The sequence below is a fragment of the Ailuropoda melanoleuca genome, chromosome 8 (assembly GCF_002007445.2).
Source record: "Ailuropoda melanoleuca isolate Jingjing chromosome 8, ASM200744v2, whole genome shotgun sequence".
In the NCBI taxonomy this organism is placed as follows: domain Eukaryota; kingdom Metazoa; phylum Chordata; class Mammalia; order Carnivora; family Ursidae; genus Ailuropoda; species Ailuropoda melanoleuca.
The window spans coordinates 102090810-102106874 of NC_048225.1; the positions used below are offsets into that span (position 1 = coordinate 102090810).

The 16065-nt window shown below is 39.6% G+C and overlaps 1 protein-coding gene across 8 annotated transcripts in view; it reads left to right on the forward strand.

Annotated features, from left to right (window-relative positions):
* Positions 1–16065, forward strand: part of PPP1R12B (protein phosphatase 1 regulatory subunit 12B) — a 204915-nt gene that overhangs the window by 85093 nt on the left and 103757 nt on the right. For 6 of the 8 annotated variants that reach the window (XR_004627338.1, XM_034667052.1, XM_034667053.1 and 3 more), the window contains exons 13-14: positions 1736–1915; positions 5675–5857. Coding sequence is in view for 6 of the 8 variants with exons in the window: in XM_034667052.1 (XP_034522943.1) it covers positions 1736–1915; positions 5675–5857 (363 nt within the window). In the remaining 2 variants the exon portion in view is untranslated. Of the gene's footprint in view, positions 1–1735; positions 1916–5674; positions 5858–16065 lie in introns of those variants that run through there. The other 2 variants (XM_034667054.1, XM_034667050.1) reach the window with 2 other exon arrangements.

Sequence of the window (16065 nt, forward strand, 5' to 3'; positions counted from 1 at the left end):
AGAGCCATTAAACTATAAGATATACTTAATTCGTATTTTAATTTGAACTTTGCTGCTGTTGTGGAAGACTCTGGTTCTCATTGCCTACTTTGAATTCTTTCTTCACTTTCACTTACTCAACCCCTCCAACTGCCTCTTCATGCCATGGGCTTCGTCATTAGGTTTCATGGATGATTGGTTGGCTGCCTGAGAAACAGCCTTTTGCCATGAACAGTGTGTTTGGGTTCAAAACCTATTTCCACTTGATTGGAGGAATCTTGTCAACTAGTTAATATCAAAATGTGGGAACTAGTAAGCTATGAAACAGAAAGCCACTGTTGCCTTTTGATGGTCTTCAGTTCTGCAGATAGAGTTCAGTGATCTCACTGAAGCTTCATTGTATATACAGACTCAGTGTTCTTGGCTCAGTGAAGCCATCACTTATTTGTCTCAAGGCTAAGGTCTTAATCTGCCTAGATACACCATTATCCTTATGGTTTCATCCCAGACCAAGAAAACTTTTCTAAGAAAATAATGTTCCAGATCTAGGAAAGAGAGAAAGCTGCATTTAATTTCCAAGCATGTTGTTACATTGTGGTGGAGTGGTTCTTTTTCGTGATCCAAATCGTAAACAAATGGGTCGAGTGAGTAGCATCTGGTTAGATAGGTGTAGTTGGCATAATTATGGTAAGCAGGAGAAAGGGACTGCCTCTATTTAGGGTGGAAAGCGTGCTTAATTATGTGAGTGCTTTTTGAAAGAAGATCCACAACTTGCTTCACGCTTTGGATTTCCAAACCTCTAACACCCTCAAAGCATTTTTTGATTATACAAAATCTCATTTTATGATCTTTTCAAAAGGGAAGAATCGTATGCTATCACTATTTAAAAAAGAAAGTACGAGAAGATACTTGGCAGTCTTGGGCTCCGCCGGGCCACAGCATACTTTCCATTTTCTAGTTCATCTCTTGTCCCTAGGCAGAAATTCCTTTCCTGTGTCCCAGTAAAATGCATCTTTACCAAAGAAGGCTTCATAGATTGTTTTGGTCACCGCCACTAGTGTCTCATTACTATAATAGTCAAGACTTTTTAAAAAAATTCTAAACCAAGTAGTTTTTTGCTTCAGTTGAGGTGGTTCTTACTTATCTTCATTTGGAACAAAGAAAAATTGCTTCCTGTTGCCCATGCAATATTATTTTCTAGACTTAAAACTTCGAATCCTCCCAAAGACATGTTTGTTTTAGGCTAAATAACCACAGTTCTCAGGGACATTTTTTCCCCCACAGAGCTTTTTTATTCTTCTCCGCTCTTAAATTTTAAATTTCTACTCCAAAACCTCTCCAAATTCTTGGTCTCACTTTAGCTTCTGCAGCACTGCTTCTGTTTCAGGTAGACATTTGGGGTTGCATGATTTTTTGCCTTGGGGTTTGTTGGACATTACTTTTTTAAATAAAATTATTCTGTTTGCTAATATTTCTTCGCCCCTATTCTACTCCTGTTTATTACTCTTCTGCTTTTTCTTATTGCATATCATCTCTCCTCCACGTTCCTTCACTCTTCTGGATGATTGACAGATGCCTGCTTGCTGCCAGTGACCCAGCTCCAGCTGGAGTTGATCACTCACTCCACTTCCCAGTTGCCATACCCTCTCTTTGGTCTACATTCCTTTTAAATGCACAATCTGGGGGGGAAGGTGGTGCTGGGAAACGGTGGGTGAGCAGCATGTCCTGAGGAAAGTGACTGTGTGCTGTTTTGCAGTGCTTCATTTGGTAGAAGTAGTGACCCCACAAGTCCCTACATTTCAGCCAATCGCAATTCATCTGCTACCTCACCCATTACCATTGGTTCATCTACCTCTCGGGGCAGCAAGTGGCAACCTGCCTCTTCCTGCCCTGCACCAGTCAGTGCAAACACTACTGCATCTGTACACCATGGCAGGTAAGGCTTCTTGGACCCATCTGAGTTACAGTCATCAAAACTCATGCCTCTGGATGCGCATGAGATTCGAACCACAGAGACTTTGGCACTGGGGAGCAAGTTTGAATTCTTGTGAAAATGTCCATGATTTAACAAGGTTGTTCCGTTTGGACTTGTATTAGCCACTCAGCAGTTGCTCATTGAATACTCATAGGGTATATATCTTGGTACTTGGTGTTTAGGCATCAACTTAAACTGACTGCTTTTGTGTGATTATTATGTAAGGGTCATGCTATTATGGGAAAGCACGTATTAAAAAATATCCCCATACTTCACTTACATTAATTTTCCAGTAATTTTGTGTAGGAACCTCATCTACTTACTCTTTTTTCAGAGGATGGCATACAAACCCAAAACAGAAGAAAAGCTAACTCTTGTTCCAAAAGCTCCCTATAGTTTTCTGAAAATTCCCAGCCAATGAGAGCATTTTGCTGGAAATACTGTGGGAGGGAAGAGATTTGTGTTTGTCTAAGTTTGTCTAGATTTGTGGTATTCCTGGGGCAGTGGTGTCCAGTCCGTCTAAGGGGTAGCATGGGAGTAGTATGGGCAGGGCTTCATTGTGAAAGTGCAGCCGGACTTCAGCTATGGTTTTGACTGTGGCTTTTGACCCTGTATGTGTGGTCAGAGACCTTTTTACTTTGGGGTATGGCAAAGGGACTCTTTTTTGAGGGTTTGTTTCTAGAATTGACACAAAGAAAATGAAAAACATTAATGATAATAGTGTTGCTTGTTGCTGCAAGAACACTGCTGATGGTAGTGCTTGATTGATTTTTGTCCATTTATTAGATTTCTTTCCTTAAAATAAGTGGTGATCATTTGGCCGGGAGGGATAGGCTCAAGATGGATCATTAATAATAATACTGTATAATTATGTAGAAATTTATTAGGTCCTCAAAATAATTCATCTGCACAGACATAGTAAATATTATACCATAGATAAAGAAACTGAAACACAGAGAGGTTACTTGCGTAAGTATTAAGAGCTGAGACTAGGGAAAAATAGTAATGGCTGCCATTTGTTGAACCCTATCACGTGCGAAGCATTAGCTTGGGTACTTACAAAAATTACATGAGCAATTGGTTTACTCACATATAACAGTAAATCGAAGTAATTGAGGCTAAAATATGATAAAGGTTTATTTTTTTTCCCTCTCACTTAAGGAAGTCCAGAAATAGGCAGGGCTGGCACCACAGCTTCAAAGTCATTAAAGAATCCTGGATCCTTCTGTCTTTCTGCTTCACAGTCCTAAGACCAATGCTTCCATTTCCACAGGTTGCCTCATGGCACAAAATGGCTGCTGAAGTTCTAGCTGTCATGGCTGAATTCTAGGCAGGAAGAAGGAAGAAAGGGGGAAATACACAAAAGAGGGAAGGCCTCTGAACGGAGGTTTTCCCCCAAAGCACTAATTTTCTTCTTATGTCTCACTGGCTACCTCTAACAGCCAGGGAGACGTTGGAAAATGTGAGTTTTTTAACTAGGTGCAATGCTGCCCTCAGTAATTTATGGGTTCTGTTAGGAAGAAAAGGAAAATGAATATGGGTTAGGCAACTCGCTGTCTCAGGCACACATATGTTGTTTATAAAGAGGCCTCCAGTGTATGAAGTACCATTTTTATTTTATAGATGTGGAAACTGAGACCCAAAACTTAATCATCTGCCCAAGGTCACGTATCTAATAAGAAATTAAGACAGGGTTTGAACCTAGATTTGTCCATGTCAGAGATCCTATTTCACTGTATTGTTTCCACTGAGCTTATGTTTTATTCTGAGCTTGATACTAGGTGTTCTTCATACATTATTTTATTTAATTATCACAAGACCCCTGCATTTTAAGGTATCATTTTACCCATTTTATAGATGAAGAGATGACTAGAGAGGTTAACTTGGTTGAAATATAGCCCCACATGGTTCCAGAGCATCTGACCCTGCTCTGAAGCTTTTCCTATTCTGGCAATCTTTTTTTTTTTTTTTAAGGTTTTATTTATTTATTAGAGAGAGCACAAGCAGGGGGAGCAGCAGGCAGAGGGAGAAGCAGGCTCCCCACTGAGCAAGGAGCCAGGGGTGGAACTCGATCCCAGAACTCTGGGATCATGACCTGAGCTGAAGGCAGACGCTTAATCGGCTGAGCCACCCAGGTGTCCCTTCCTATTCTGCTCCTAACATTCTACTTGTAAAATTATACCACATATCAAAATAATAGTGTAAGTCCTATTCTGTAATTCAGTAAAATAAAATCCTTGACATTTCCACAGCAGAAAAAAATCACAGAGAGAACAAAACATGTTATTAACCTAAAAAGAATGGCAGGTAAGGTTTTGACAAGTGTGATTTTTTTATAGCTTTGTTTCTGGCTGATTTTACTAGTATGTCCTATAGATTAATACATATCTTGTAAGTTTGAGGAGTTTAATTTCACCTTTTTTTTGAGTCATCAATTGCTTTTGGAGAAGTGGCTTGTGTTTTTTAGATACCACTTCAAAACTGTTCTATTTTTTTTTTAAGATTTTATTTATTTATTTGACAGAGATAGAGACAGCCAGCGAGAGAGGGAACACAAGCAGGGGGAGTGGGAGAGGAAGAAGCAGGCTCATAGCAGAGGAGCCTGATGTGGGGCTCGATCCCATAACGCCAGGATCACGCCCTGAGCCGAAGGCAGACGCTTAACCGCTGTGCCACCCAGGTGCCCCGAAACTGTTCTATTTTTATATTTACATCTAGGTACCATATTTAGATTTTTACAATCTGATTATTGCTTTCAAGCTTATTCTAATGATGTGATTATTTAAAAATGAGCTTATAGCTACTTTTATAAGCATTTCTGGTAATTGTGAGTAGGTGAAAAAAAAACCGATTTTTAGTGTTCTTATTTTCATTGCTTTTCCCATCTCTGTGAATATCAATTTTGGATCTCTGTTACCCCAGCAACAAGCTGTGACATCACAAATGATAGCTTTTTGGGTGGAGAGCCAATGGTTGCTCTCAACTCTTTGTTAAGAAACAAAGATCTTGTTTTCATGTAAATGAGTTTAATTATACAGCTTGCTACTGGAAAGTCTGCAGTTAAGGTTACATATAGAATCTTAATAGTTTTTGTTTCTTTTGCTCATGTATGCACTTAAGACTACAGGCAATCAGGCATTTGGTTAAATAGAAAGAGAGCAATTGCTAAGCTAGGTGAGAAAGAACTAAACATACTGAGGTTGTATTTATCAAATATGTCTGGAATCCAAGAAGATGGTCATCTAATCTAGGCTGAGAACTACCACAGACTCACTGCCAAGAATTAAGGGGCAGGTGGAGACTAATATCGTAAGTGACTTTAGTGTTGTTTTCATGTGTGTGGAGAGGCCCTGCCTCTGTGTGTGTGTGTGTGTGTAGACCAGATGGTACTCAGGAATCATTTAAAGCATTCTTGCATATGTTACTATCTTCCTTGTGCCATAGTTAATTTTTTTAAAAAAAATTTTAATCTCAAGCAAAAAAAAAAATTCATGAAATATAACTCTTTGGGCAGAGGATATCAAACTAAATGTATACTCATACTGTTCTAAGATTTAAGAGCTCAGAATTTAAAAAACCAGCCAACCAGCAAACGAAATCTGAGCAAGAAGATTCTCTAGTTAAACTTACCTCGAACCCTCTGTCTGTGTGCTAGTGCTTTGTTATGTAGCATGCCTGACCATTCTCTTTCTGCTTGTGTTTTTGTGTTTTTGATTTCAGGACTCCTTACAAATCCCAGGCTGACTCAACAGCAGAGAAAACAGCAGAAAATGTCTCTTCTAGCACCCCGCTCTGTGTGATCACTAATCGCCCTCCACCTAACACTGCCAATGGGGTTACAGCTGCCACTCTGCTCTCCACTTCTGGAACAGACTCCTCTGTGGAAGCCAGGGACAAGAGGAGGTATGTTCTCTACCGATTCCCTTTGCGGGCTTCTGCTTTGAGGTCGGAGATAAAGGAGAGGGTGTGAAGTCTTTCCCCCAATCCCAAATACATTTGTGAAAGTAGGTCTTTATATTACACTTTGGGTTTTCTATTTTGCCTCTGGGAGATTTTTGACGGAGATGTTAATTATTTCTGATTGTTTAACAGAGATACTTTTTCTGTATAGGCATATCTTTTTTCTATTTGTCTTATAAAAGAAGTCAGAGTCAGGCATTATTTCCCCATTTTGTAATGGAGAACCTGAAGCACAGAGAAGGATCTTTTCTTTTGTTCTGAGGAGTGCGTGAGACTTCTCTGGCAGCAAAGAAAAGCAGTATCATGAAAAAGGCTCAGAGAAATAAAGCTAGGATATCATTTTAATTAATTGAAGAATACCGGAAAAGGAACTGGATAGTGTATGATGATATGATAGACAGATAGTGACTGGTTACTATACAGTGTCTTTAGAGAAGAATTATGAGAGAGCAGTCATTGAATTGGCACAGGAGAGATTTAAGGTAGAAGCTAAGAAGAACTTTTTGATTGTCAGTATTAGGAGATGTTGGGAGATGTGACCAAGAATGGGACATTTTCTCCCACTTGAAAAAGTGTAAAAAATAGAATGTACTCCATTTGGCTGTTTCAGATCTACTTAAAAACCAAAGCCATACTTATCCCTTTTTTAAGACTAGAAAAAGAAATGAAATCTTATCAAAATTTAGATTTCAGTCTGGCTTGTTTTCTTTTGAATATCCAAAGGAAGAAGATTTTAGGTTTGTGAGTATGTATATATGTGTAGTAAGTCAAGAAGTCTTATCATCTACAAGATATAATGAATTAAACTTTTTAGATGTTTATTATAAAGACAGTTCTAAAACTGAAATTTTGAGAAGTGGAAGGGAGATGTTAAGTGAGTTGAAAAATTGTGTTTTTCTTCTTCCTTTCTTTTCCTTCCTTTCGTTCCTTCCTTTCCTTTTTTCATTTCTTTATATAAAAATAGAAGAGAGTTGGTTTTCTGGGCTAACAGGTTGCAGCGCATCATCTTTTCATTGGTTTCCAGCCAAGGAAATTTTAATAAATCAATCTTGAATATTTAATGTTTATATATTTAATAGCTCAGATGGAATTTAGGTATTATTAGTTTCATTTAGGAACTAAATACAAAAGTAATATTTTCTGAATATTTGCTGAAAAAAACTCCCTTTAAAAAATCATTCTGGGCTGAGACAAGTAGGATGAGTTTACTTCATCATTAAGATCATGATCCCTGAAAGGATGGGTAAATCAGGCTTTTTATCAAACTGCATTATTAAATACTCAGTTGCATGCACCATTATTTAGAGAAATCTAGAGAGACAATTACTGTCTTCTGGGATTTTTATAACCTACGAACAATAAGATAGCACCTGCTATAGATTTTAATTTTGTTTTAGAAGTTTTACTTAAGCCACAAATGTTTATGGATTATGTAGTGCATACCATATATAATCACTAGGATATAATTTCTCAAGAAGCAGCAAATATAAGAATAGAAGAATTAAATCAAAATATCACTGAATTACGTGAATGTCATGTATCAAGATAAGTGCATTTTTAGGATGGCACAAGATAATAAACAGGGAGATATTAGATGTGTATTAGATAATATATAATCTTTGTTAGACAAATTAAATAGGGTAATGGCACAAGATAAATAAATAGGAATATATTACATAAAGAGCTGTTGGACTCAGTCACTAGCATTCATTCTTTTCAAAATATTTATTGAGCATTTGCCATTGCAAAGTACTATGATGAACACAGGAGTGAACAGGAAAAACAATCTCAGCCCTTGGGAAACGTATGTGGTAGTGAAGAAAAACGAACACTAAATAATTGTGATATATACTATGAAGAGGTAGTGTGAGTTATTATGACAGAAGATCTGCCTACAGAAGGCTTCCCTTCTCCTGCAGGATCAGAGAAGGTTATCTTAAGAGTATGATGCTTGAAGTGTGGAGGACAAATAATAGCTAGGAGAAGGAGATAAGCATTCCTGGCAGAAAATATGGCTGTTGAAAACCCACTAAGGTGGGAAAGTGCTTGGTCCTTTGGAGAATTTGAGAGATGTTGTGGCTTTGGTGTAGAGAGTTAGGGAAAGAGCAGTCTAAGGTGAAGCTTGAGAAATAAGTAGGAGCTACATAATGCAAAGTCTTACAGCCAGGGGCAAGGATTTTGGATATATATGTTAGGAACCATGATGAGCTATTGGAAGCATTTTTTTTTTTGAACAGCTTTATAAGGATGTAATTTATATACCATATAGTTTAAGGTATACAGTTTAGTCATTTTTGATATATTCACAGATATGTGCAATGATTACCACAGTCAATTTTAGAACGTTTTCATCATCTTAAAAAGAAATCCCATACCTTTAGTTATTGTCCCCCCCACTCCCTCCCCAACTCTCCCATTCCCTCAACCTTAGCAACCACTGATCTACTTTGTCTTTCTGTAGAGTTGCCTATTTTGGACATTTCATATAAATGGAATCAATATGTGGTCTTTTGTGACTGGCTTCTTTCACTTAGAATAATGTTTTCAAGGTTCATCCATGTTGTAGCATGTATCAGCACTTCATTATTTTTTATGACCAAACACTGTTTTGTTGTGTGGATATACTGTATTTTGTTTGCCATTCATAAGCTGGTGGACATTTGGGTTCTTTCCAACTTTTGGCTATTTTGAATAACGTTACTATAAACATTCATGTATGAGTTTTTGTGTGGACATATGTTCTTATTTCTCTTGGATATATATGTAGGAGTAGAGTTGCTGGGTCATATAGAAAATATGCAAAAAGCAAAACGATAACATCTGACTTACGTTTTTAAAAACCCTGGCTTTTAAACTCTGGTTACAGTTTTCCATATGAATTGGACAGGGGAAGGATGGACAGGAATAGTTGTGAGATGACAGGTAAGCACACCCTTGCAGAAGAAAGGTGCATAGAGAAAGAACAGCGGCTTGCGCAGAGGCAGTAGTAAAAGAGATGGAGAAAGTGAATGGACTCAAAATTAGGAAAAGGTTCATAGCAACATGGTAGATGGATTTATAAGGACCCCTTTCTCATTATAAACGTATAGGAAAATATAGTTGAGTTCAGAAAAGTGAAAGGGAACTGTTAGGTGACAATAACGAAGAGAGTCCAAAAGCCAGAATGGTTTGAGCAGCCCAGGGTTGGTGTAAGACCCCTAGAGTAGATGTTAGCGTCTGGAGGCTCAGATTTTAATGCCATGTGTGGGTGTAGGAAGCATGGCTTTGGACCTGACTAGGCTAGGAGCTGTAACTAAGAATCTGTATAAAGCTAGAGTCCTCCAAAGGCTGCCCAGTTTATGAAAAGGGTACTTTGTCAATGGCCCAAAGAAGTGTCGAGGATAGCACACATTCAGGGTCTGAACAGGGACAGAAAAATCTTTTGTGGGAAATTTTTACTACCCATATAGTGTGGAAATCCAAAGCCAAGAATTTTTTTTTTTTTAAGATTTATTTATTTTTTTGAGAGAGAGAGAGAGAGAACGTGTGGTGGGGAGGGCCAGAAGGAGAGAGAGAGAATCTCAGGCCGACTCCACGCTTAGCGCGGAGCCCAATGCTGGGCTTGATCTCATGATCCTGAGATCATGACCTGAGCTGAAACCAAGGGTTTGACGCCACCCATGCGCCTCCACCTCCAGCCAAGAATTTAACATAGAAACTAGGTCTGCACTCTTGAAACTCTGGGGCCATTGGCACAAGCAATTTAAAACTACCATGAAGAAACACATCGACAACCCAGGGTCCAAAGGATTTCTATAAAACAGTTGCCTACCAAAGACAAACTCACATAGGAAATGAACCTCTGAGAAAAGTTAACAGATACAGCTTCTCAGATACTTAGATACTTTTAGAAGTATTACATGCAGATCACTAGGTGGTAGAATTTTTGGATGCAAAACAGAAACCTCAAACTATTATTTAATTTGGTAACAATAATTAGAAGTGACCAGTTGTATTAAAGATAGACACGTCTATAAAAATGGCAGATTAATCAGAAGTGATGCCTAGAATAAAATATTTTGGAAATGTGTTGTTTCTGTATAGAGTCCTATTTAAATGGGAACCCACATATATAAAGCATCTGACAACCATTTATTGAGAGACTGCCGTGTGCTGGGCACAGTTACTAAAGATACAAGGTCAAAGAAAAACATCTTTCCTGCCCTTGAGAGCTTATCTATTGTGGGAAGGCAAACAGGCAAATCAAATAATATAGTCAGTTGTTAAGTGCTCTGATAAAGATATGTATAGATTGCTATGGGGGCACAGAGGAGGGGAATCTAAATTAGACTGAGTAGGGTGACCGAGGTGTGCCAGAGGAGGTGACTGGAGTTGAAATTTGAAGGCAACTATAAGTGAACTATAAGTGGTAATAGGATGGTATTTTAGAGGGAACACAAGAAATTCAAGAAGCAAGTTTAGTATGCCTGAAGTTGGAAGAAGGCAAGGCCAGTGTTGTGTGTCTGAAAGTATCTTAGATTTAGATGAATTAAAAAAAAAAAAAACAACAGCCTGTGGGCAAATGAGTTTGTGAAAGAATGGGTTAAGCGGAAGTTAAACGGGATTACTCAAAAACCTTCTCAGGATCTTTCCTCTCAGGGGGTGGGGGTGGGTGGGGGGAGTTGGGTGTGCAGAGGGGAGTGTGGGGGTAGTTAGAATTTGCAGCATTTTCCAAATTTCTGTGTCCATCGAATAGTTTTGTTTTGTTTTTTTTCACAGAAACCCAAGACTGGTATTCCACTGGGTATACTTTGGAAATTGTGGAGCTAGAGAGGTAGGCAGGAACCAAATCATGTAGATTTTTGTTGTGCTATGCTAAGAAACTTGAACTTCTGTTTTCAAAGCTATGGAATACCACTGAAGTATTTTCAGCTGGGGAATGACTTGATCAAATAAAACATATCATTTAAGCCTTTACAGAATTAAAGCCATTTAGAATTTCTCCCTCTAGACAAACATAAGCTGAAAGAAAAAAAAATCACATGTTTTGAAAACAGCGAAATTTTCCTTCTGAAAGAGTATGCTGGGTGCTAATTCTTCTCTTGAAGCTTCAGCTTTCTCTGTAATCAGCTCATTGTGGAAGCATTTGGACTCCTGCTGGGAACCATGATGGAGGCCTGAAGCTCACATTCACAGGTCCAATTTGAAACAATTAGTGAGCAGTGGGATAAATGGGGCTTTAAAACTGGCCACAGCTAGACCTACCCAGTGGAAAGGCCATCTCTCAGGAAGAATCTCCATTTGCAGTGTAATTGGAGCACATGGACTGGGGAGTGGGTCTGACCATTAAACCTGCACACCTGCTGACTTTTCTGAGAATGTTTGGTCCTAAGAAGCGATAGATGGGTGTGTGCATACCGATTGGCTCGTGATGGTCTCAGCTTTACAGCCTGTGTGCTTTAGTCAGTACGTTAACTACAGATACGTTATTAAATGGACAGAGCTAGGTACAAAAAAATCGATTATGATACCAAACAATGGAAATCTTAACACTAGATTTTTCGGAGGGGGGCAGATTACAAGTAATTTTTTATTTTCTTTTGATTTTTTTTTCTGTATTTTCCAAAGTTCCAGAGTGATAAAGTATTACCATTATAAGCAGAGCAGGGAAGGAGAGCTTGAAAAAAATTTTAACTCCAAGAACAGTCTTTCTTATGATGTAAGTCTGTGAAGATGGCCATAGTCACTGAAGAGTACACACAAGAGTCCAGAGATTCAAGGTTTGCAGGATTTTAGATAATTTATGATTTTGCTGCATAAGCTCAGGGGAGGACTTCTGAAATAGTTTATTACTTTTAAGAGGGGCATGATCTTGGATTTACAAAATTCCTTGTTTCCTTTCCTGAAAAGCCCAAGTGTGTTCAAATGTATTCTCTTTAAGTGCTGGAAAGAATAGGCGTTAAACTCCCTGTTTTACAAATGGAAATGCTGAGGCCCTAAGAGCATGGAGTGATTTGCCTATAGCACACCTTGAGTCCGAGGCACAGTGGAGATCATTGTCCTTGAACTCACTCAGTCACCATTTCTTCTTTTGGATTTAAGAGTAAAGGTTTTGATTCAGGGACCTGTTGGTCTTAATCGGTAGCCCAGCATGCAGCAGTCTACCTTCGTGGCACCATAATCACCGCCATCGGGTCTTTGGAGTGCCCCTGAGGATTACAGAAACCAACAGGGTCATCTGATTGTAAAGGGGTTCCTTTGACTGGCGGACAGCAGGACAGAAATGGCAAGTGGCAAGCAGTTGGCAGATAACTCTGCAGGGTATCAGAGCCAAGCGGCAGCTGTCACAATAGTGTAGTGGTTGGGTTCATTTTCCAAAGCGCCAAGTTTCCCTTAGCAACAAACAAAATGTAAACAGTTCCCTTGGTTAATATTAGAGTCTGATAGTGTCTGCCTTTGATCCTCTTGCTCTGTTTCTCCTCTAGCTTTTTCCCTCTCAACCAGCCCTGAATTTTACATCTTTCTTTTTTTAATGTAAGCAACTTCAATGAGAAATGAAATCTAGATTACGAAATACTACCACTTAATACTGAATTTTACATCTTTTTTTGTTGGTGCCCTTTCTTTTCTTTATAGAAACGGCTAAAATAGTTTTTCTCCATAAGAAGCTAGAATTGTTTCCCTTTCCCAGATAGCCCATGCAACTGTGCTTGGTCAGGATATGGTCAGTGTTGGCTGAGTCATATAACCACACTTATCGACCTTCTTGGATCCCTTGGGGTCCTTATAAGCTAGGTAGTTATTCCTGCCAATGTGAAGCTGTCAGCAAATTAATTTGGCATCATCTTTGGAATGTTAGAAATTTAAACCAAGTAATTAAACTCTGAGTCATGGTTTTTTAAAGTCATTTGACTCATCTCGTGGTCTCCAAGCTAAAGACAAGCAGTTGTCAATTGGAAAAGGGGCTCTAGAAAGGAGATTCCACAGCTCCTCCACTTGCTCTCAATTTTGGTTCTAAAATAAGTAATTTCTTTCCCTATCTAAAAGACTGTAAAAAAGCTGAACTTAGTACATTTTTCTCTACTGAGATAGATAGTTCTCTCTCTTCCTGTGACTATGGAACAGGAAGAGAGTGAAATGTATAAAACAGTAGATACATTGTCTGCCCCCATTCTGGGGGTTTCTGAGTTGCTTAGATGATTAGTTATTATGTTAGCTTATTAGCTTATATAGATTATGTTTATGTGATTCCTTTCCTGCCTAGTTAGTGAGGTCAGTTTCTGTTGTTTTGTAACCAGGGACTCTCCATACCGTGCATGCAGTATTTGATACTGTTGATTCTAGGGTGAACATTTTTCACATTTCAATGTCTCTAAAACCAGGATGGCTTACTGCTGGTTGTCGTTCTTGCGTGAATTTGGTCATAGGTGTTCTGTTACTGCCACGGAGATACGTGCATTGCTGTTACAAAATATGTCTGTATCTAAAAGATCCCTTTTAATAACTATTATATCAAATGCTGAAAAGGCGAAGAAAAGCAGGTGTGATTGGCACTGCTTTTTCTCTCTCAGTGGTTAAGTGCGGCGCATCTTGCAATGGATGATGGTTTGGATTTGATGCAGTGTGGTCCCATTTAGCCAGTGAGAATGAAGCATTTGATCTATATTTAAAAACATGAACTGGAAAGTGACTGCTAATGCATACGTGGTTTCTTTTTGGGGTGATGAAAATGTTTCGAAATTGATGATGGTGATAATTATGTAACTGTGAATGTACTAAAAACCACGGAACAGTACACTTAACTAGGGATGTGAATTGTATCTCAGGAAAGCTGTTTAAAAATAACACTAAGACCATTTAGGTTCACTGAACTGTTCTGGGAAAGGACGTGGATGGTGGCTGCTAGGGGTTACTACAAAAAGATTTAAGGGTCTTGAATTTACAAGTCTGTCATCTTTTTCCTGTATTTCTGTTGCTAAGCACAGCTATTGAGAGACAAACTCATTTCGTTTTCCAGAGACAGTGGCATTTGTCACGTAATTCCTCAGTACACCACTTAACAGTTCAGGAGTGGAGGTTTAAAATGTTTCCCCCACCCCTTCGGGACACATGCATTCCAAAGAAAGGACTAGAATCCATTCCCTGATGCAGCAGAGCCTCTGGTGGTTTTATCCCAATTCCTCGACCACTTCAGAGTAAAGTGAGCAGTCACCCAACACCTGCTACTCAAAGCCCTTATCAGCTATGTTTTTACAGTTAATCTCCTTCTGATAAAGTGGTTCTTTTTTCAGAGCTGTGAGTATTGGTGACACGTGGGAGGGACCAAAATGTGCCCTCTCTCAAGCTCCCCCTCCCCTTTCTCTCCTACCAGTTGATTTTCCCACGTCAGAAAAAGATAGTCACTTGTAACAATCTCATAAAATGAGCTCTGGTGTTTACTGGGTTACTAGGGAAGGACAGTGCGAGGAGTGGCCACCTGTTTGTTGAAAACTGGGCTTCTGGGAAGCTGCTGCACGGGTGTGTGGCAAGGTGTGTCTGAGGTGGCTTGACCTGCTCTCGCCGAGAACGATTTGATCTGGCAGTGGAGTTCCTTACTGTTCCTGGTTTTATGGAAATCCGAGGCACAGGAAGTTGATCTTTGTGTTCTGGGGAATTGAATCAAGCCCCTGCCATCATTTACTAGCACCTTCTGTGTTTGGGAGCTAACTCGGTGTGCTGAGTTGAGACATCAGGAGTGGGCATGGAATAGCAGAAGCAGCAGGTAAAATTTCTTTGCTTGATGGCTTGGATGTCCTAGATGTGTGTTTCCACTCTCGGTCCTCTTCTCTTCCTGATGGTCCTTTGGGAAGCTGACTTGCCTGCAGACGTTGTTTTGGTGGTGGCGTGGTTGGGAGAAGGGGGAGTGGGTGGATGTTTAAGAACAATATGTACAGTGTTCAGAATAACCAGTTTAGAACTTCTCTGGTGTTTCTTCATATTCCTAAAGAATTTAACCATGTACACTGACTTAAGGCTCCCACCCAAGAGGTTAGAGTGGCAGAAGACAGTTAAGAATTTCAGGAAGTAGAAACATGTTTCTCTTTTCAAGAGGAAACTGATACCAATAATGTATTCTTAAGTTGAATGATAGGTGGTGGTTGTATTTTTTTTTAAGTTTATTTATTTATTTTAGAGAGAAGGGAGGGGCAGAGAGAGAGAGTCTTTTTTTTTTTTTTAAGATTTTATTTATTTATTTGACAGAGAGAGAGGCAGCCAGAGCGGGAACACAAGCAGGGGGAGTGGGAGAGGGAGAAGCAGGCTTCCCACTGAGCAGGGAGCCCGACGTGGGGCTTGATCCCAGAATGCTGGGATCGTGACCTGAGCCAAAGGCAGATGCTTAATGACTGAGCCACCCAGGTGCCCCAGAGAAAGAGAGTCTTAAGCAGACACCTCGCTGAGCGCAGAGCCTGACATGGGGCTTGATCCCACGACCCTAAGAGCGCAGCCTGAGCTGAAGGCGCCCCTGGTGGCTGTATTCTTTATACCTTTTTAAATCTTAAATATTATATATTTTAAGTAAATGAAACAAAGAAAAAATTGTTGGATACATAGGGCTGTTGCAGAGAGAAGCTGGTTTAGGTCAATAAAAGGTTAGACTGCCTTTGAACAGGAAATTATAAAATGCAAAGACCAGCTCATTGAGCTGTTTACATGCTACAAACTATATAGTCACGTTGAATCTTCATGGAAGTAAATGGTTTCCCATTCCTACAAGAGAAGTTTCCCAAGTGATCTTTTATGCTCAGAGGACCAGTTTCTAGACAAAATTCAAAATCATGCTGCGTCAGGCCGTGCAGAGGGTTCTGCGAATGGGTAGTCATCTCAGCCCCATAGAGAGACCACTCACTAGACTCTGAGCTTCGCTTGTCCAGAGTTAGACTTCTGCTCTTCTCCTCTGTCCCTCTCTGCTCTCCTCTGTCCCTCTGTGCCCCTCTTCTTGTGCTTTGTGTCTCTGGCGTCACATCACTTCACGTGCTCAGGTAGAAAACTCAGGCTAATTCCTGAACATGTTTTACTTTTATGACCCTCTTTGTGCTTGACTTTCTTTCTGGAATGGCCTTCTGTCACCTTCCCTGCTGAACAAAATTCTATCCATACCATAAGAACTCCTGCAGGTGAACCCCCACCACTGG